Below are 21857 nucleotides of genomic sequence, written 5' to 3'. Positions count from 1 at the left end.
CTCTTTTCCAGTTGCGTATCTGTGTGAGGTAAGATTTTCTTCCTTTACTTCAGCCAAAATAACATATCGCAACATATTGAAAAGCAGAAGCAATGAACAGAATCCAGCTATCTTCTTTTAAGCCAGACCTTTAAAAGATTTGCAAAAATATAAAACAAGACTACTCTCTTCGTAATTTTTTGTTGTTGTTGTTGTTGTTTTGAAAAACGTCGCTCTTCAGGTTAACTTTAGTGGTTTCAGACGATGTTTGCACATTCTCCTCCCTTCAGGAGGCGGAGCCTAACTCCTGTCCCCTGAGTATGAATAAATACAGCGGAGGGGGTGGTAAGTGACTTCTAAGGCTGGGAGGTAGGAGGCGTGTGGCTTCCTCCTGGTTCATGAGTGGGGCTCACTTGCATGGAAGGAAGCCAGCTGAGCTGAGAAGCTAAGCCAGCCATGTTGAGAGGACGCTCAAGCAGCCCTCTGGTAAGAAGCACTGGCAAGCCCCTGAGGCCTCCCGCACAGAGCCATGGGAGTGAACCACCTTGGAAGTGGTTCCTCCAGCCCCAGCTAAACCTTGAGGGGACCACATCCTCTGAGAGGCCCCCTAAGCAGCCTCTGGATTCTTGACCTGCAGAAATCCTGTGATATGTTTATCATTTTAAGCTATTAAATATGGAGCTCATCTGCTAGGCAGAAACAGATAACTGATACAACAGATAATAGATCTGATGTTATGTTTTTGGAAGTAACTCATATTTATTTTAACTTCTCAGTTTTAATTTTTAATATGGTCAATAGCAATAGGCAGAAACCAATGAAACAAAGGCTCTTAGGGGTTCTCAGTTTTTTTAAATATAAAGGGGCCCCGAGACCAAAAAAAATCGAGGACTGTCACCCTGAACTCCGCAAATTTCCTTTTTATTAAACTTTCCTCAAATTACCTCATGGGAGAACAGCATTTGTTTCCTATCAAGATACCGACTAATATAACGTTACCGAAATATTATCAACGGTTGCTGTTTGGTGTGAGGTATGTGTGATTTTATTTTCTTCTTTACGTTTCTTTTTTTTTTTCCCTTGCACTTTTAAGATTTTCTACAACAAGGATGCATTATTTTTATAACTAGGAGAAAAGAAACTTCCCCTTGCAAAATTATCAGAAGTGAAAGTCTCAGTGTTTCCTTCAGATGAGTCAGTGGTTTCAGGGTGCCTTGCAGAGCTGGCGCACCCCGGGGTGCGGGAGACGCGTGCAGGGCGGTGCGGGAGGGGGTGGGGGTGGATGAGGATCCTGCCCCAACCAGAATAGCTCTTTCATCTGCTTTACATATCGGGTTTCTGCATAACATTTCATTTAAAGAAAAGTTTCCACTGCTTAAAAAAAAAAGAGTTTGAAAACCTTTACCATGAGAATAACAGTTGAAAAGCTAAAATTAGGCTACAGAGGAATCGCTCAAACTTTCGAATGTGATAGAGTTTCCATAAAGAAAACCCTACAGATTCTGAGAGAACAGAAGCCCTGACACGTTAACAAATGTTCAGTCATTTCCAGGGAGGCTGGGCCCATGTGGCCCTAAAGAGAAGATTCAGCTGGGGGATGACAAGCTTATCCAGGGACTCCCGGTACCAAGGGCCCAAGAAGTCAGCAGAAACCCCAGGGGCTGTAAGGCCAAAAGACACACAGATCAGAACCACAAGTGCGAGGTTCTCTTATTTTCTCGGGAAACACAAATGCAGGAGGTGCCAGGACTACCTGGTTGTTAGAAGCCTGGGCGCCCGATCTGCCTTCAGAGACAAGTGATCTACCATCAAACTCTGGGTCTGAGACCTGCAAGGTCTCAGCAAGTGACATGGCCTCTGGGATGAGAAGCTGTAAAACAGGATTTGAGGAGGTAAAAGGACACGGTCATTTTTTAAAACAGTTTGGCAGTTTTTGAAAAAGTTAAAAATACATTTCCCATATGACCCAGCAAGGCCGTCCCTAGGTGATTCCCGAGAGACATGAAAACATATGTCCGCGCAAAGACTTGCACATGAGTGCTCTTAGCAGCACCGCTCATCATAATAACCCAACGTGGAAATCACCGAAGTGTTCGTCACCTGCTGGCTGGATAAACGAAACGTAGACTGTCCCTACACTGGGACTCCAGGGACAGCACAGAGGCATGGCATCCCTCCTGCCACACGCCATACCCCAGGGCCACCTTGAAAACATTATTCCAACCGAAGGAGCCATCACGGAAGATCACACATGGTGTGAGTCTGTGTAATGAAAGTCCCAAAAAGCAAATAAACAGAAGCTGAGAATAGATGGGTGGTTGCCTGGGGGTGGGGGTGGGGGTGGGAGTGGGACCAGGAGTGACTACAAATGGGCACAAAGTTTCTCCCTGGAAGGATGAAATGTTCTAAAATTGCAGGGTGGTGACAGATGTACAATTCTGTCAATTTACTGAAAATTATTGAATGATATGCTTTAAAAAGGCACAGTTTATGATATGTGTATTAAACCTCAATAAAGCCATTTTAAAAAAAAAAAATGGGCAGTGGGAACAGGAGGGTGGGGCTCGGGCAGGTCCCAGGCCCAGGAGGGTCCTGGTGCCCGACCTCAGCCTGAGGGCACCCAGGGGTCCGAGGAAAAAACTCGGTGAGTTCCCCACCAGGCACTGCCTTTCTCTGGAACCACTCCCATTGCCCTGGCAGGTGGAGGAGGTTGACTCAGCCACTGCTGTGAGCTCAGGGGAGCGGGGGAGCTGCCACCCCACGTTGCCATCCCACTGTGAGCTAACACCCCAGCAGCCTCCCCAACACCAGCTCCCCGAGCTCACAGAAGCCATCCTGGCCAGCGAGGAGCAGCAGGCTCCATCATGCTAGCAGAAAGCTGAGCAAAACCGGGAGAGTTTGCGTGCTGACAGATGGCAGCTTCACTTCCCTCCCCTAACACTCAGCCACCTGTGGCCCTCCAGGGCACCTTCCACCCACCCCACAGCCGGCCTCGGTGCACAGTGCTCTGGCCCTCCACCTTCTCTCGGCTACCCCCCGAGCCAGGGGACCAGCCCGTGGGGCCCGGCACTTTCCTCATTCAGATTTAATGCACATGCCTCAGATCCAGCGCCTCAATTTTTGCCCATCTGTCCTAGATAAACATTTGCAGGTGTGCACAGAACGTTCACTTTGGCAAAAGCAAAACACTTGCATGAAACACTTGCATGCCTGTCAGTATGGAACCGATTCAAAAATCCTAGTGAATCCACACTGTGGAATACTGTGTGGAAGTTAACATAACACAGATCCAGTGTCCCATTGGAGGTGCACTGGCAGGAGAGTCCTCCGAGGCATCTTGTTGGGTGAAAAAAATAAAATTGTAGAACAATGTATCCAGGATGTCATCACCTACATAAACACAAAAATGAAAAATCCCAACCAGCTCTGTTTCTCCAAGCCCACGGATACACAGGTAAATGAGAAAAACGCCTGGGAGGAAACACATCAGACAGACGGCAGCACTAATGACGGAAGGAAGGACGGACGGCAGGGAGGGAGGGAGAAAGTTTTACTCTGTACACTTGTGTTTGATTTTTTAGGAGAATGTTTGTGTATATTTGGGTTCTGTAAAAACAGGGAGGGAGGGAGAGAGGGAAAGAGAAGAAAAGAAGGGAAAGGAAAGGAAAGGAAAGGGAAGGGAAGGGAAGGGAAGGGAAGGGAAGGGAAGGGAAGGGAAGGGAAGGAAAAGAGAAAAGAAAAGAAGAGAAAAGAAAAGAAAAGACTGTGTTAAAACGGTCACCGTGCTGGTGCAGGGTTCAGGGTTACTTTCCAAAGAGCAGTCCCATCCAGGATCTTATCTAATTCTTGACACATGCCCTTGAAGGTAAGGTTCAAACCCCCCACTTTTCAGACTAACATACTGGAGCCAGAGAGCTGAAGGCAGTGCTCCAGGTCACGCACAGGCCTGAGGGGCCAGTCCTGGTTGCTCTTTCTGACCAGAGCACCCCCTGAAGCCCCACAGCCAGCTCCGGAGCCTCTGCAAAGCCCCTTTGGGGAGGGGGAAACAGACTTTGTCAGGGAAGCGGGGAGTAAAAGATGAAAGGGGAGCTGATGAACTATATCGCCCACGACAAAAATTAGACATCATGATGTGCCTCCCACTGAGTGGGCTGGGCCTGCCACGTCACCTGGCAAATGACATGTGGGAAGAAGCCTAGAGGGGTCGTGTCCCCTGAGCCTGGGACTTCGTGCCTCTCCCAAGGGAGCGACTCACCCCAGGCGCTCCTCTGAGTGCTCCCAGCAGTGCCTCTCTGCTCATTCCCCAAAAATGGCTTCTCTGTAGCCAGAAATGGAATTGTGCTTCTCAGAGGGTTCTAGAACCTGAGGAGCAGAGGGCACAGAACCCAACACCCTCGAGTCACTGTTGTACTAGAATCTAGTGCAGTAAACGTCACCATGCCTCTGATCTTCCATCGACTGCCTTAGCGCCCAACATCTGCAGGGTGAGCAGCGGCAGGAGCCCAGAGGGACCCAGGAAACATGGCTGGGCCCCTCCCGGGACAGCCGGAGAGGATTTGTATACAGAAAGGGGTCCCAGGCTGCCGAGGATGAACACAGGACACCAAGCAGAAATCCTGGCTGCACCTTGACCAGGTGGGACCCCTCAGGGCATGCTCATAGAAGAAGGCTTCGGCCAAATCATGGATCCTCCGTTCATCCCCATCACAAGCAAACCTACAAGGCCATGCAGCCAGTGACAAGAGCTTGAATCCTGGGGGTTCTGATCCTGTCTGCCGTCTTGGTCAAGGTTCTGAACCTCTCTGGGTCTCGATTTCCGCATCTGTAAAATGGGTGTTTTATACCTGCCTCTTGGGTATTGTGATATCTGGATCATGTGACCCATAATAATAATATAATTAAATACAATATAACCAGTACAGGGTATTCATTAAGTGTAGAAACAGATAATATGAGCGTGTATGTGTTTATATGTATTTGTTTATCCACTTTGTAAAGTGAAAATGTCCTAGACAATGTTATGTATATTCTTGTTTCCAGACTTTATAAACATAAACATGATTATTTTATACAAATCTATAATGCGTATAAATGCATTATAGTAATTTATATGTTTAAACATGTTTATATTATATATGACTTTATATTACATAACTGCTACATGATTATTGTTTTATTTTATTATTATATATTATATCAACATTCTATTCAAAAGTTTCACACAACCTAAATTAACATTCACCACAAGCCCTTTAGGTGGATACAATTATTATCTACATTTTACAGAGGAGGAAACTGAGGTACAGGAAGCAAAGGGACTTGTCTACCGCAGGGTCACACAGGGAATACTTGACGAAGTCGGTTTTCGACCCGCCTGGTCTAACCTCAGAGCCTGTGCAGTTAACCACCTCCTACACCGTCTCCCCCTGCAGCAAAGGCGAAAGGCGGGGACCTGCATGCAGACCCTGGCTGGTGGCCTGGCACAGAGGAAGGGCCTAAGGAATGCAAGATCCTATGAGCCCTGAGCTCTTAGAGGAGAGACCGGTCCAATCTGTTCACCAGATATCTAGAATAATAACGTGCAAGAAGTAGATTGTCAGTAAATATTTGTGGCAGGGAAAGAAAATTCTGATGATGTTCATTAGCCAAACACTGGGGTTCTTGTTCCTCCTTGCCTTCCCACGAAAAGTGCAAGATAAATGTGGGGCTTTCCCAAGACACGCGTGCGAGGCTGACAAACTCAGGAGCTGGCCAGCACCCCCACCCCCAGCCCACACATCTACCGCTCAGAATGGGAGTGACCTACCTTCCTCGGCGTCGTTCCGCAGGGAGGCCTCCAGCAGGGCCACGCTGGCCTCAAAGGTCACCTTCTTCCTCCGCCCACCAGTGCTGCGCTTCCGCTCGTGCTTGCGCTTGCGGTGCTGCAGGTCCTGCTCATACTGCGCCCACTTCTTCAGCTGCTGCGCCCGGCGCTTCTGCGCGGCCCGCAGCCGCTCCAGCGTGGGCACCTTCTCCAGCAGCTGCAGCTCCGTCAGCAGGTCCACGTGGCTGGCCATGGCCACCGCGCCTCCCCACGCCCCAGGATGGGGGCTAGCACGGTGCGCCCGGGGCCCGGGGAGCGCGAGGGCTCCGGCGGGGCTGGGGCCTCATGATGGGGCCTGTGGCAGAGAGAGAGACACAGGTGCACATGCTTGTCAGCCTCAGAGCTCGGATCGGACTCTATCACCTCGCCCACGTTCAAAACACTTTTTCTAGTTTGCTTTTTCTCTTTATTAAGATATAATTGACCTGTGAATTGAGTAAATTTGTCTATCCGATACACTTATAGATTGCTATCTGATCACCAATGTAGTGTAAGCTAACATTTCTCATACCATTTACTGTGGTTATATTGCTGTAACATACAAAGTTGTTCCATTGTTATAACATATAAGGGGTTTGCTGGGGTTATTTCTTTAGACTTTATTTATTTGTTTTTAGAGAGAGGGAGAAAGAGGAGAGAAAACATCGATGACACAGCTATCAGTTGCCTTGCTCACACCCCCAGCTGGGGACCTGGCCCACAACCCAGGCATGTGTCCTGACCCAGAATCAAACCATCGACCTTTCAGTTCACAGACCTGCACTCAATCCACTGATCTACGCCAGCCAGGGCAAGGGGTTTATTGTTATTTTTAAAGGAATGAGTACTGTATTTTTAATTTCTCAGTACTAATTTGTAATATGCTAAATGATAACAGATGTAATCCAAAGAAACAAAAGCTTTCTGGGATTCTTAATTTGAAGAGTATAAAGGTGGTCTAAGATCAAAGAGTTTGATAACTGCTGAATTACTGAGACCTAGAGAATCTTAGTTGAAGTGTTCCTCTTTCATCTTTTTTTTAAAGAGGATATATCTTTTTTTTAATTTTTAAAAAGATTTTATTTATTTATCTTTAGAGGGGAAGGGAAGGAGAGAGGGACAGAAACACACGGTTGCCCCTCCTGTGTGTCCCCTGCTGGGAACTGGCCTGCAGGGAACTGACCTGCAATCCAGGCATGTGCCCTGACTGGGAATCGAACCGCAATTCTCTGGTTCACAGGCCTGCACTCAATCCACTGAGCTACACCAGCCAGGGAGGGCGTCCTCTTTGATCTTTAAAAACAAATTTTTTAAGTCACACCTCTTGCTCTCATTGATTCCTGGACAACAGATTTTCAGTCTGAAGCCCACTGGTCCCTGTCTTCAGACCCCATGGGCTCTCAGACAAAGAGGGAAAGGGTCTTAAGACAACTTGAACCGCTCTAAGCTGTTTTTCCACCTATAAAATGTTGCATACACCTCCCAGAACTTATAAAATGTCCAAGGAATGAAAAGAGCTGACCACAAATGTTGTATACCTAGTGGAGCAGCAGAGAGAAACCAGCTCGGAGGAGGAAGAGCAGGGACCTGTAAACGCAGTCACCTGGGAACCCACAGGCTAGGCTGGCGGACTGGTGGGTGATGGAGAAGACCGGCAAAGGTCTACATTTGCATGATGTGGAAATTTCCGTTGTCACAAAGGGGGTCGGGATGGCCCTGTGCTTTAGGAAGTGATTGTTATCTCCTGGTTTTCCTGTTTCACTGCCAGCAGGCGGCTGCGGGGTGGGTGGGGTGAGGGGTGCTGCCTGCTCAGCCTTAGCCTGGACCCTTGGGTGCTCAGGCTGGGCCAGAATGTTCTTCAGGTCTGTCCCAGCCCCGAGACTGGAGGGTGGACAGTGTGGGGAAGGGGCTGGCTTGGCAATACTCTCAGGGCAAAGGTCCAGGGGATCTGAGGACCTGACCTCAAGCGTAAACATGAGCCGATGGCAAGGCTCAGCAGGAAACAGCTAACTGGCTTTCATTGCCTTTCCTTTTGTTTTCTTTGGAACACCTTACAATGCTTTTTAAATTAATAAATTATACTTTTATTTTTGAGATCATCATAGATTCACATGCAGTTATAACAAGTAACGCGGGAAAATGCCGAGTACCCTTTATCCCATCTAGCCCAGAGGTAGCATGTTGCAAGACGACAGTATCACAGAACAACCAGGAACCTGACACGGATGCAAACTATCGGTCCTATTCAGATCCCCCCAGAGTGACGACTGCTCGGACTGTGCATGTGTGCGTTTAGTTCCAGGCAATTTCATTCCACAGGGAGGTTCCACCACCTATGGAATTCCACCGTATGGTCCAGATACGAGCGGTTCCATCACACAAGGACCCCTCGCCACCCCCCACAGCACATTCCTGTCCTTGCCCGTAGCAATCACGAATCTGTCACCCGTCTCTAGAATTCTGTCATTTCAAAAATGTTATGTAAATATGACCAAGCAGTAGGTAACCTTTGGGGACCGGCTTTTTTCACTCAGCACGATTCCCCTAAGATTCATCCAGTCATTGCCTGTATCAGGAGTCTGCGGCTCCTTTATAGCTGAGTAGTGTTTCATTTTATGGACCTGCCCCACGTTGTTTACCCCTTCACGCACTGAAGAACATCGGGTAGTTTCTAGTTTGGGGTTATTACCTTCATGCACAGATTTTTTGTGTGAACCAAAGTTTTCACTTCTCTGGAGTAAATGCTCAGGAGGACAAGTGTTAGCTTGTAGGGTAATTAGGTATCTAGTTTTGTAAGAAACTGTCAGGCTGTTTCCAGAGTGGCTGTACCATTTTTCCTTCCTACCAGCGATATACAAGTGATCCAGTTCTCTGTCAGCACTTGGTGTTGTCACTGGCTTTTATTTTAGCCATTTAGATAGATATTTCGGTTGCCTTTTGAAAGGAGTTCGGAAGAGTTGACTTCATAACCACACCGCATCATTCCGATGGTCAGACCTCACTGAGAGCTAGTGAGCCACTTGTTTACTTTCTGCTCTTTCTCAAGTAATCAAACATTCAGCGAAGACCTACTCTGTGACAAGCCCTGATTCAGAAGGATTATGGACCAGCTCTGCCCTCTAGGAAATCCCAGTCTGTCTGTCTGTCTACCTACCTATAAACTCATTTAGTCCTCCTGACAAGCTAATGAGGTAGGTACTATTATCACCCCCATTTCATGGATAAGGAAAGTGAGGCACAGAGAGATTAAGTAACTTATCCAACATCACACAGCTAGAAAAATGAAAAGACTGATCTGCCTGGGGTTATCAGGAAAGGTCCTCCAGAGTAAAGGACAACTGATAATCCTAAAGGATGAGTAGAAAGGAGTTCACCAGGGAAGAGGTAGAGACTTGGGCTGAGAGGAAGCTTGGCCATGTTCAAGGGCATGGAGAGGGGCTGACCTTCATGGAGGGAGTTCTGGAAACAGCACACACAAACATGGCTTGAAGAGGATGGAGCTGCCCGGTCCAAAGGGAACAGAAGTCTCGGGGGGCAGTGGTGAGCAGCTTGTGGCTCTGCGCCAGACCCAGGCAGAAAGCCCCCTGCAGTCCACAACAGGGCCCGTATCACATTCTGCAAAATTATAATTCATTGCGTGCATCTAAAACTTGGAGATCTTACCATCAAAATGGAATGGTCAGCTTTTCCTAGAACATCTCAGTACTTGGCCACATTGGGCCAAGGCCACAATGAGCAGAACTGGAGTGGGGCTGTCCCCTTCATACGGGGCACATACCCTCTAACTCACTGTAGAACCCACTGCCCCCCATGACTCCCACTTGACCTCCTTCACTAGATAACACCAGTCGCTAGCTCCTGCAGTCATTTGAGTTTGCAAGCCCTGTCTTAAGTGGAAGTCTCCAAATATCCAGAGGTCCCTGCACTAGGAAGCAAAGATAGTCTGTAAGCCCCCCCGCCCAGTGCAGAAGAGAATTGAGGTACAGGGGGGCCGTTGTGTGCACCCCGAGAACAGACTCTGGCCTCTGGAGTTGTCCAACAAACAATTCAACACGTTGCTTGCGGTCCAGTGGCCTTGGACAAGAAATTGTATCCAGAACAGAATGTAATGACATTGTGTTTGCCGTGGATTTGCTTTTCAGTTACTGTTTTTTAAAAGTAGTTTATATAAAATTTCCATTTTGAATAAAAATCTACATCGATGGAAAGCTAGCAAGAAGGTAACAAAGAAAAAATTAAATAATGATGGTAGTGAGTGGTGGCAAATATTATATGTGATTGACAACTGGAAAAGCCACCTGGCCGCTGACCTTCCGGGGTGGCCATCTTAAAAGAGAAGCACTTGATGAAATAACTGTTATTTCATCTGACAAACAGTTATTAGGCAGGACTGTGCTGAGGGCTGGGTTTGCAGCAGGGTCAAAGGCAGACACGGTCCCTGCCCATTGGACGGATGACAAAACCGAGGTACAAGGGAGTGGGCAACATACTCCAAGGATCCAGAGACTGAGCAGTACCTTGAACCCTGGGCCTGACTCCCAGTGCAGTGTGCACCCCCTGGGCTCCACCGTGGCAACCCCCAGGCGGACCGAAGGCACGCACTGCACTGACCTCCCTGGCTCAGGCATTTTGCTTGGGGTGGAGGAATTAAGGGCAGTTGCCCAGCCCCCTGGAGACAAGTGAGGACAGTGCCTCCCAAGGGCCAATAAAAGGGGCCAGAGCACAATTTCTCCGACTTTGCTCTCCCTGCCAGCCCCTCCCACCTCACCCCTCTGGGTTCCCTGGGGCTGGGGCTCCAGGACAGCTCCCTCTTGACTACTGGTTTTCAGGTGACCTACTTTCCCCCAATAGACCTACACACCTCCTCCCACCCCCGGCCGAGAAAACCCTGCTTGGTCTAATTAAAGAATTGCCACCCTGCTGCTAACACAGCAGCTGGGCGGCTCCCAAGACAGGGCGCTGGCCTGGGTGCTGGGATAGCCCACAGGAGCCCTGGCTCCAGAGGGCTGGGGACTAGCTTCCTCCTGAAACCGGTACACACGTGTCTTGTACTTCCAGAGATAGCCGTGGATGGTGACGGGGACACAGCCCAAGCTGCCAGGACTGAGGAGAGCAACGGCACCATCCACACTTAAAGGAGATCCCCAAAGACCTCATTTGGAGGAAAACCAGCTCCACGAAGACCTGGAGACTAGTGTGTTGTGGGAATATCCAGATGGACTGTCCTGCAGAGAACTGGGCATGTGGGGCCACAAGTCAGTGGAGTGGCAGGGCTGGCCAGACAGGTGTGGGAGAGGGTTCTGCAGCGGTCAGATGGGCAGTGGGGGGTTAACCAGGAAGTGAGTGCGACATAAGAGAAATCAGAAGCGAGGCGGAATAGGGTATGGTACTTAAGTTTTCCAACAAATGGCTGTGTGAGGTCTGGCTGGAGGAACCGAAATAGCCTGCCGGTGGGCAGCAGGAAATCCAAGGTCAAGGCACTTGACTCTCAATGAGGCAGGAACAGGCTGTTGGGTGAGCCTTGATTCAACGCCTGTTGCTATAGGACACAGTCTGAACTTGATTCCTCTTGCTGCATCCACTAACCCTCGATGCCTCCCTGAGGGGAAAAACTGAGTCAATGAACATCCTCAGTAATCAGGGCTGCGTTCCAGAAAGCTGAGCCTCAGGGCAGAGGGCCAGGAAGGTGCTGCGGCTTCGGGGGCTGGTGGAGGGGGGAATGGGCTGGAGGTGCTACAGACTGAAAAGAAGACAATGACAAGAGTATTGTTTGGGGAACGACTAGGGCTCTGAGAAAACTAAAAGAGAAATAAAGGCACAGGTCCTTTGAAAGACAGTTTGGTGGCGGTCCTTGAGTTCCATTATCACTGCCTTGCAGAGGCTGTCAGCCAGGCTAAGTTCCTGCACAGTGATTGGCTGGGGATAGGCACATGACCTAAACGGGCCAAATCAGAAGCTTTTTCTTCCCACTGCCAGTAAACCTGAAGTATGCACCCCCTTGCTGCTGCACGTGAACTTGGCGCCAGCCATGCAAGAAGCCAGCCTTTAGATGAAGCCAATACTTGGGAGTCAGAGGATAGAAAGAGGGTCCTTTAATGTAGGGGCCTCTGGACTTTAGCTATCCAAGCCCACAAAATACCCTTTATCATTTAAACCAGCTGGATTGAATTTTGTTACTTGTAGCCAAAAGCCCCCTGATAAACAACAATGCCATTTTTCAGAATGCAGGAATGGGGATCGCAGAAGGAACTATGGGCTGTAGCAAAATGAGTGGCCTCTTGCCGGGGCACACCACCAGACACCTCCACTTCCCCCTTTAGGGAGCTGCAGGCCCAAGCTGAGGGCCAGCCTCGAGGAAGGGTGGGGAAGCCAAAACCAGGCCCCCGCCTCCTGAGACAGGAGAAGAGGTCCCAGGCCCCTTGCCTCCCCAGTCCCAGGGGAGCGGCTGATTGACACATCCTTGGACTCAAGCCTAGTGCCTTGAGAAAAACAACACGAAGGAAGGTGAATTCAAATGAAGGAGGCTTTAAAGTATGAGTCAGACAGTGTCTCAAAGTTCACACTGCTAAAAGAAAACGTTTTGATTTTTTTTTCCCTGAGCAGCCCACATCCCGTTATGCCAGGTGTCCAGACCTGGGTAGTCATGCATGGAAACCCAGCTGGGCCCCGGCCTCGGTGATGGAGGAGACACAGTGTCCCACCGGGGCCCCATGTCCCCCAGCTGGTGCAGCCGCCACTGCGACCCCCTGCAGCTCTTCTGCAAGGACAACCAGTGGACCGTGTGCCTGGTGTGTAGGGAGCCCCAGGAATACCAGATCCACACCATGGTGCCATCAACCAGCCCTTGGAGAGCTACCAGGAAAGACTTCAGACTCAATGTCGTCTGATGGCCAAGATGAAGGACGCCGGGCATGTACAGGACACGGAAGTGCAGCATGCTACAGAGTGGAAGAGCAAGACGAAGAACCAGCGACTGGGACTCAGTGCAGTTTGCAGAGCTGTGCTGCTTCCTGGCAACTGAGCAAGAGCAACTGTTTGAATCGTCAGAGGTTGAGCCAAGAAGAGACAGAGAAGCAACGGACTGAGAACACATTAAGGCTCCATCAAATAATCACTTCCTTGATGAAGCTCATCTTAGAGGTTGGGGAGAAGGGCCAGAGCTCCCTCCAGGAGTTGCTTCAGAATCCAAAAGCGCTTTGGACTTGAAGTTCTGTGCTCTGTACACCAGTGATGAAGAAGAGGCTGACGCGATTCCAAGTGGCTATCAGTTTGGCTGAAGACACAGCTCATCCCAAACTTGTCTTCTCCGCGGAAGGAAGGGACGTGAAAAACGGAGCATCAGCCAGTTCTCGGCCATCATCTTCTACAGCATGGAACTACTTTACTGGATGGAGCGGCAGACCACACATTTAGATTTCAACACTTGCCCTGTGTTGCGGTGGGTGGGGGAGCAGTTTTCACTTCAGGGAAGTGAGAACCCAGACAGCCTGGGAATTGCTGTGGGGGTGTGTTGGGAGGACCTCATGGGGATTGCTGGTAGTTCAGAAATGCCCCCAAGGTGAGCGTCTGGGCTATGTGTTGGAGCTCCACTGGCCAAGGGCCCCTAACAAGCCCTCCATAGGCCACCCCCAGGCCAGAGCCAGCTCTTCGCCTGGTGGGACCGTTCCCTGTAGATCATGAGGGTGTAGGCATCTCCTTCCACAGAGCACCTACAACTTTTTCTCATCTTCTGTCTCATGTCTCTAGCTGGTTTTTGTTTTGTTTTGTTTTGCATCTTTAGTGATCCCACCAGTGACTGGTGGAACATGAGGCTCTTCTTCCCACGCCCAAGAGTCCCCACCTGGATCCCAGCCCAGGGACACCCATTTCTTGGCCCTCCTCTTTCACTTCACACGCATGGATCTTTGGGACCACGTCAGCACCATCCAATCAGACTCCCTGCACAGCCCGTGCACTCAGAGATATGGCGGACCCCCAAGTTGCCTTTCTAGGGGTCACTTGCCCCACTTCTCTGCTTCTCCTCTGGTTCTTTCTCACTGAGCTGTTTGGTGTGTGCCCTCCATGTGCTTCAGGAGCAGCAGTCCCACGTGAGGTAATTCTGGCCAACGATAGGATGGGGAATTTTCCAGGGTGGGGAAACTTTCTGGGGACAGTTTTTGTAGCTTCTAAAAAAGGTATTTGGGAAGGCACGGTGCCCTTTCTGCTGTTTGCAGCAGAAAACCCCTCTGGGAACCGGGAGGGGTAATGTGACCGTGGAGAAGAGGAAGAAATGGGGTCTTTGTCGGCATCGTCAAACTGTGGGATTTCCCCAATCCCAGGCTTCTCATTGTCTGTGATTATTGCTCCCTGTTTGTATCCGGTCATTTTAGTAGCCTTTTGGTGACTTGCAGGCTGAAGTAGTCTTCAGACATACAGCATGAACACCTCACGGTGTAGGCTCATCTCCTATTTTTCTGACACTTGATACATTTATAGAATCCAAACTCAATCCAGCCGCGTAATTGCTCTTTCCAGTAAGTACTGCATTCCCTCACTTTGGGGATCAGAACACTGAAGCCGTCTCCCTTACCCTGCCCCTGCTATTACTCTTTCCCCGGTCCAGGTCTCAGCCTTCATGCATTCGTTAAAGCTCTCCACTCATCAGATGGACATACTGCATGTACAAGTTTGCTAACAGATTGAAGATGTTGAAAAGCATATAAGTATATACACTGGGCTAGCCCCTTCACACGCGGCTTTCATACGACTCTCGTAACAGCTCGGTGAGATGGAAATTCAAGTCCTATTTTTACAAATGAGAACACACACCTGTGGGGTAATTCACTCATCACTGATTAGCCGGCACCTGGGAGGGTCGGGGTCAAATGCGTATCTCTTTGAGATGACAGCCTGCACTTTTCTCTAGTCCGTATTTATTTGTAAGCATCCATGGAAGGCACATTGTGGGTCGGCATCCTCTTTGTTTCTTATTTTCTTACATGTTTTTATTCTATCTCCGTGTTTTTCTCACTTTATCTTTCTACTCTCGATTGCACGTGCTCAAGAGGATTGGGAAAGTTACTGAATGGTTATTTTAAAAATTAATGATTGTTTCTTTCGCTATAAAAGTTGTGTACTTATTGTAGAAAATTTGGGAGGCACAAAAAGTGTAAAAAAAATTAGTCATCAGTGATCCCCAAAAAAGCTTTTTTTTTTCTTGTTCTTAAGCTATTCTTCTTCACACAATACTGGCAGCAGCCTAGAAGGAGGCAGGGACTGCTTTCTCCCTGAGCTTCCTGTGGCATTGAGTGAGAGGGGAAAAGGAAAACAAAACACAGCCCTGGCTCCCCCCCCCATCAACCGCCACTCCCCCTGCCCCTTGGGTCTCACGTGGGACCCACTCTCTCTCCTAAAGGATGCACACCTCTGCCCTCCCACAACACACTTATTTGAATGAATAACAGCATCCCTCCCTCACACCCCCCAGTATAAAGATGCTTTACTCATGAGCAAAGAGGTGTCTGGGGCCCCAGGTGCTCCAAATACCTGACTTAGAACTTAGCCTTGTCTCCCCCCACACCATTCTCACGGGATTTTGTGGACTGACTGCCCAACCCCTGCTGGGATGAACCTTCTAGACTTTGGGCACAAGCATCCTAGGCAGACCATCTGGTTTTAAATCTGTGTGAGACAGGGTTCCCCGGGGGTCTGCTTCTTAAACCCACCGCTCCCTGCTGTGCACCTTCATACAGAACTGTAACAGGGCCTAGCCTTGGCCCTGACCTGTCACTGTCCCCTGAAGGCCATTTACTATGACCCAGTTTGGCAAAACTTGAGGGTGGGGGCTCAGGAGAGGGAGGCAAGACTTAAAAACCGTAAGTTTACTAAGAACAAAGAGTGATCGAGTGACCAATATATCCTAAGGTCTGTCAGGGGAAGAATTACGCCCAGCATCAGATAATAGCCCAGTTGGCCTCTCTCTGAACTGACTGAGCCATATCGGGAATACAGGACCAGGCCTTCACAGAAGCCAGGAGGAAAGGATTAACTTTGTTCCGAGTCTCAGAGCAGAGCTGGGATCGTGGACAGACAAAAAAAGGAAGACACAGGGTTTGGCATGAGGAAAAACTGTCTAATGTTGATAGTTCAACAAAGCCCAGCCATGACATTTCGCTGGGGTCCCCACCACCAAGAACCCCACGGCCACGGATGAGACTGCTGAGAGACAAGGTCCGGGTAGGGGTGTAGGTGAGACTGGCCCAGGGAGCCCCAGCGCTGGCCTGGCGGACAGATCGTCGTCAGTACGCATTAGCAGCAACCACTCTATCAGGCACACCTGCAGCCCAGCACCTGGTGCCCACCGGGCTAGGCAGCTGGTCAGGACCACTGCAAGTAGATACTGATGGATGATGTCTTGGATTTGTCTGCCTGTGAAGGTGAGACAGCTTTCTCAGGCTCGGCTCCAAGAAACCTTCAAAGGAAGCCACAGCTCGAACGGGTGAAGGAAAGCCCATGAGCACACCAGTGTTCCACGTGGAGCTTCTCCCCGTGACCCTGAACCCACACAGAGAGGCCCACACGCCTGTGGGTGAGAATGCCAGTGTGGGGGAGGCTGAAGGGGACAGAACGGAGGTGCCGAGGGTGGGGCGCATGCGAAGCTGAAATGATGCCTGCGAATACATTAGTCAGTCACAGTGACGGTGCTGAACCAAAGCACCAGTCCTCCTCTAGAGAAGCTTATGTAATGGCTGAGCACAGGGAAATGGGAGTCGGATTACACATGCTGGCGCTCTGTGCTTGGGGGCGTGTGGTCCACCCCCTCCTTTTGCAGGGAGACAAATGCTCCCTTTGCAGCTGGAGGGATCATTTTCCAAAGGGGGCCACCTGTGACCACAGAATGCCCTCTTGGGTTACACATTTATTAAGCAGGGGACAGCCACTTGCACTGGCTAAGGCTGGAATGGCCTCTCTCTGTCTCCCTCTCTCAGCATGACATCCTCAGCCAGACTTTGCTCTGTCGCGCCAGCTCCTAGGTCGTGGCGGCTCCTGGGAGCACCGTGAGGCCAGGGGTTATGAGGTCATGTGTGATAACAGGAGGAATGAGTGTTCCGATTGATTAGTAATGCCTACCACAGATAAAAGAGTGTGAAGTAGCTGCTTGCACACCGGGAGTGCAACCCTGTTCTAGGTCATGCTTACTAAACCCGGGTTTCTGTACTGGCCTTCACTGCATTGTTCAAAATCCTCCAGTCTTAAACACAAACATCTAGAAAGTTATCAGAGTGGAAGGGCCCCGCAAATCCCAGTATGTCAGCCAGACAACAACCCCAGATCACCATGGCCTTGAGAGCAGAGGAGAATCAAGAATATCTTAGGTTCTCTTGTAATAGGAATTTCTCTAATATCTTGCAGTAGGGGGGGAGAATGAAGAACTGTACCCCACCCCTGCAGGTTCCAGGAAGCTGGCATCGTGTGCTTGGGCCAAATAAGGGTAGGACGCCCCTGCTGCTGACTGCCACCTCTGTCCTTTGAGAGTAGGGAGATAAGCATTCTGCTGGCAACTAGACAGAGTCCATGCCTGAAGCGGGAGGGGCAAAGGCACCACTACCAGCAGGGATCACTGTCTTGTCCTTTCTGAGCATGTTGGCCCGACACCATTACCAACATGAGGGCGGAAGGGGACCGTGGGCTGCTTCCTGACAAGATCCTTCCCTCCACTTCAGAAACCCCAAAGACATCCCTAGCACGTTATCTTTTTCCCTTTAGCCAGGGTGTTCTTGGACACTTAGGAAGTAGTGGGGATGGGAATTTTAAAAACCTTTTCGTATTGTTTGCTCACTGCGGTTGGGAGAATAATTCCAAAGGAACAAAGGAACAAGGGACAATGAAAAGCACAGAGCTGGACTCAAAAGGGAAAGTCCTATACCAGAGGAAGAAAGAATGAGGTGGGGAAGAATGAGAGCAATGCAGTGCATGGGCATCAATTAACTGCACAGACATTAAGTGATGGAGCTGGGATTTGAACCCAGGTCTGCCTAATTCCAAAGTCTATGTACATAAAAGGAGAAGAAGGCACTAGAAATAACTCTCTTTTTTTAGGTGCTTTAAAAAGATTTTCCTCATGAAATGCAAGAAGATTTCAAAAAATCTACAGTATTTATGATCAGGGAGATAAGAGAACATTTCCAATAAGAAACCAGACAGACTGACTTGTAATAGAACAAATACTTGTTGAAGTCAGTACAGAGTAAAACATGTGCTTAATGAAGTGAAAGATAAGCATGATAGAACCTAAAAAGCATGTAACTGAAACGAACCCGGAGATGAAGAAGGCAGCTCCCGTGCACAGCACACCTTCCTCATGTCAAGCTCTTCACATGCGACCTCTCTTGAAATCATTGCACCAACTCTGCAATGCAGGCACTGTCTCCATTTCAAAGAGGAGAAAGCTGATGCTCAGAGAGGCTAAGGAAGGTGTAAGTTGGGCTGACATTCCAGCCTCTCTTCTGATTGGTCTGTGCCTATGGAGTGATGGTTAAATATTTTGAATTGCTCCACTGCTTGAAAATAACCCCCCCAAAAAATGCCAGGCAGGGAAGGTGGCCCACAGAAGCACAGCTGAGAGCAAGAAGAGTCGTCCTAGAAGGAGAATCAAGGAAATCTGTGCAGAGTGAGGGTAACTGAGTCAAGCCATCACTTCCCTGACTATTGGAGCTGCCATCGCCTTCGGGAGCTTAGCAGCAAATGTCTGTACCTCACCCTGAATTTAATAAAATCTACCTTCCGAATCCCTGTGGGCTCATCCCCCTTGTCCCCAGTACCCCCTTTCTTGGTGAGCACTTTCTCATTTCTCTATTTCACCCAGCAGTTCCCAAACCAGATTCATAACAGCAACTGCCCTCTGTCCTCTACTCTCTGGTGATGAAACTAGTCAGTAGACTAAACTGGGAAGTCCCCAGATGCTCTGCGTCTGGGTGTGAAGTTTCCATCCAATACGCAGTCTTTGAAGTCTCTGAGTACTGGGTTTGTGACCTTCCAGGTCACCACGCAGAAACGAGCAAGCTGTAGGAGACCGCCTCTACACTGCTTCGGTCCCTCCCCTCTTTGATCTTCAGCCACAGTTCCTTCCCTTTGATTCCCTCCCCTTGGCTCCTCTTGGATGTACAGAAAACCAAGCATACCTCTGCTTCCCCTTTGAAAAGCTTTATTTCCGCTGACCCTGGTAAATTCTCCGTAAGCCCAAATTTCAGTCCCGTAAAAATGCCATTACCATCACAGCTGAACTGATCTCCTCCTGTTGAAATCTCAGGTGCGCTTTGTTAGCCACTTTGCTCTACACTCAGATATTTGGGGTCCTAATATTCTTTCAATGATCTTAACGCAGCCTTTTCTCCAGCAACTTATTGAACACCCTCTCTATTTTATACCTGATTGATGCTACCCATTAACGAGTTTCAGGACATTTTCTCGCCTAATACACTTTCATTTTTAATTTAAAGCCACATTCATTCAGTCAATAAACATTTATTGCCACCTACTATGTGCTAAGCAGTAAAATGGCAAAGGGTGGCTCTGAGGTTTCCTTGATGAGAAAAACTACTGACCAGAAAGGTTCTACTTTTAGCCACGACAGAGTAGCTCTTGAGGGTCCTCCCCTCTCACATGTGCCTGTTATAAACCCTACACGCGCACACACAGACAACCTACTGAAAGGCACCAGGTCTGTCCCATAACAAGCAAACAGAAGCTGAAGGGGACTCAACACTGGGAAGGGAGAAATGGCCATAGATGATGTCTGTTTTTTGACAGCTCCTGACCCGAGGGCAGGCCCAAGTCAAGTTGTACCTGGTGGCTACGATTTGGATAGAAACCTTCGCTCTGACCGAGGAATTAGAAGACAGCGTTCAGGTAACTACCGCTGGAAAGTAAGGAGAGACATCCCAGAAAAGGGGCACCCCACAGTAGCCCCAAATGCTGAGTGTAAATCCTGCCCAAATCTCCCTGAATGATGCATGTAGGGGGCAGGTTCTGAGCAGCCCAACTGAAGCTGAAGAACTAAAGAAAGATTTCAGCTATCTCCCACTCAAGGGAAACTGAGTTTAGAGTTTAAGTTAACTGCCTTAAAAAAATCACTGCTGTTTTGGGAAATATAATAGAATCAAGAGCCTCTTCAAGTCTCATTTATCATATTCAGGATGCAATACAAAATTACTAGAAAAATTTTAAATATAAACGGAAGCACGTGGCCCGAGCTCAAAAAGAAAGGCAATCAATAGAGATCTAACCCAAGAGGGCCCAGATGCCAGCGTTAATAGAGAAGAATGATAAAGTTGCTGTTATAACGTTGCTCAAGGGTGTAAAGGAAAATATGCTTGTAATAAATGAACAAATAGGAAATATCAGCCACAGCATAGAAACTACAGAGAGAACAAAAACTATTTATTGTATTTTTTACTGTTGTTCAAGTACAGTTTTCTGCCTTTTCTCCCCACCCCAGGCCTCCCCACCTCCCCTCCCGTTTCCACCCCTCCTCCCCATTATTGTCCATGTGTCCTTTATAGTTTTTCCTGCAAACCCTTCACCCTTTCCCCCTGAAATTCCCTCCCCTCTCTCCTCTGGCCACTGTCAGCCTGAAAACGAAAACTGTTAATCACACCAGCTAAATCCCCACCAACACTTTGCTCTGTACTGTGTGAGTTGTGCTTTTCACTAGGGACAGTTACATAGTTCTAATAGTGACATTATTTCAGCACCTTAAAAGTGCAAGGTATTGGGCAAGCTTTCGGGAGCAAGTATACAATACCAAATCTTAAATTCTAGTCGCAAAAAAACAGACCTTCTCATCTGACAGCACCTGTCTACTAGTTATAAGAGATTGTATATGCCCTTATATACAGGACACTTCTCACACCCTCCCTTCTCTTTCAGGTCTTACATCAGAAGAAGAAATTGAAGCCCTGCCATGGCCTCTTTCCAGCTCCGGATCAGTCCTGATGGGGCCATTTGCCCCACATAAAGCAGGGAGGAATGAGGATGAGGGGCAGGCTCTCAGGTTCGATACACGCCGCATTTCTCCTGAAAGGAGAAGTATCCTTCCACTGGGGAAAGAATCTTCCACTAGATGATTAGACAGATCAGTTCTATTCAAAATAAAAATCTCTGGGTATAGCCTTGGCTGGAGTGGCTCAGTGGATTGAGTACCAGCCTGACAACCAAAAGGTTGCTGGTTCGATTCCAGTCAGGGCACCTGCCTGGGTTGTGGGCCAGGTCCTCAGTTCGGGGCGTGTGAGAGGTGACCGATGGATGTGTCTCTCACACACTGATGTTTTTCTCCCTCTCCTTCTCTTTCTCCCACCCTTCCCCTCTTTCTAAAAATAAATAAATAAAATCTTTTTTAAAAACTGTGGGTACAGAAGTCAAAGGGAGTTGCTGGTCATTATAACATCTCTTTATCCAGTTTCATTAACAGGTGTTTGTTTTTTTCAAAACCTGGTACGAAAGAGGTTCTCAAACTTGGCTACACGTTGGAATCACCTGGAAATGCTAGGAACATATATTGAGATCACAGGGCAAGACTACTATATATATAGCCCCGAAATGGCCAAAAGAAATTGTTTTAAGACAGAAAATAGCAACTGTTGGCAAGAATTCTAACATACTGGGAATATAAATGGCTACAACTCCTTTTAGAACTTCTCAGCAATATCTTGTAAAGCTGAGTATACCCACTCCCTATAACCCGGCAATTTCATTCCTAGGAGTATACCCAACAGAAATTTCTATGTACACTTACCAAAGCATTTACAGGAATTGAATAGCACTATTTATAATAGTCCCAAGGTATAAACTGTCCAAAATGCCCACCAACCGTAGCCTAGAAAAGAATGATGGTGTATCACACAAGGGAACATGTACAGCAATGGGAATGAGCAATGCACAATGGGACTCACGCAACGGTAACCGAAACCAGCCAAAAGCACACACACAAATACACGCTACATGGTTCCATCTGTGTAAAATTCAGTACCAGGCAATGCCGACCTATGTTGTCAATCAG

The 21857-nt window shown here is 48.5% G+C and overlaps 1 protein-coding gene and 1 pseudogene across 1 annotated transcript in view; one reads left to right on the top strand and one right to left on the bottom strand.

Annotated features, from left to right (window-relative positions):
* The window catches only part of PPP1R16B (protein phosphatase 1 regulatory subunit 16B), an 89575-nt gene that overhangs the window by 55675 nt on the left and 12043 nt on the right, over nucleotides 1-21857 (bottom strand). The window contains exon 2 of the mRNA XM_037164455.2: nucleotides 5786-6137. Within this exon, the coding sequence (XP_037020350.2) occupies nucleotides 5786-6035 (250 nt within the window). The 5' untranslated portion in view covers nucleotides 6036-6137. The remainder of the gene's footprint in view (nucleotides 1-5785; nucleotides 6138-21857) is intronic.
* Nucleotides 11313-13483, top strand: LOC119063205 (E3 ubiquitin-protein ligase TRIM4-like; annotated as a pseudogene).

This window comes from Artibeus jamaicensis, unplaced genomic scaffold (assembly GCF_021234435.1).
Source record: "Artibeus jamaicensis isolate MK-2021 breed Jamaican fruit bat unplaced genomic scaffold, CSHL_Jam_final contig_685, whole genome shotgun sequence".
NCBI classification, from domain to species: domain Eukaryota; kingdom Metazoa; phylum Chordata; class Mammalia; order Chiroptera; family Phyllostomidae; genus Artibeus; species Artibeus jamaicensis.
Note: the sequence above shows the minus strand (reverse complement) of the source record. Positions and strands in the feature narration are given on the sequence as shown.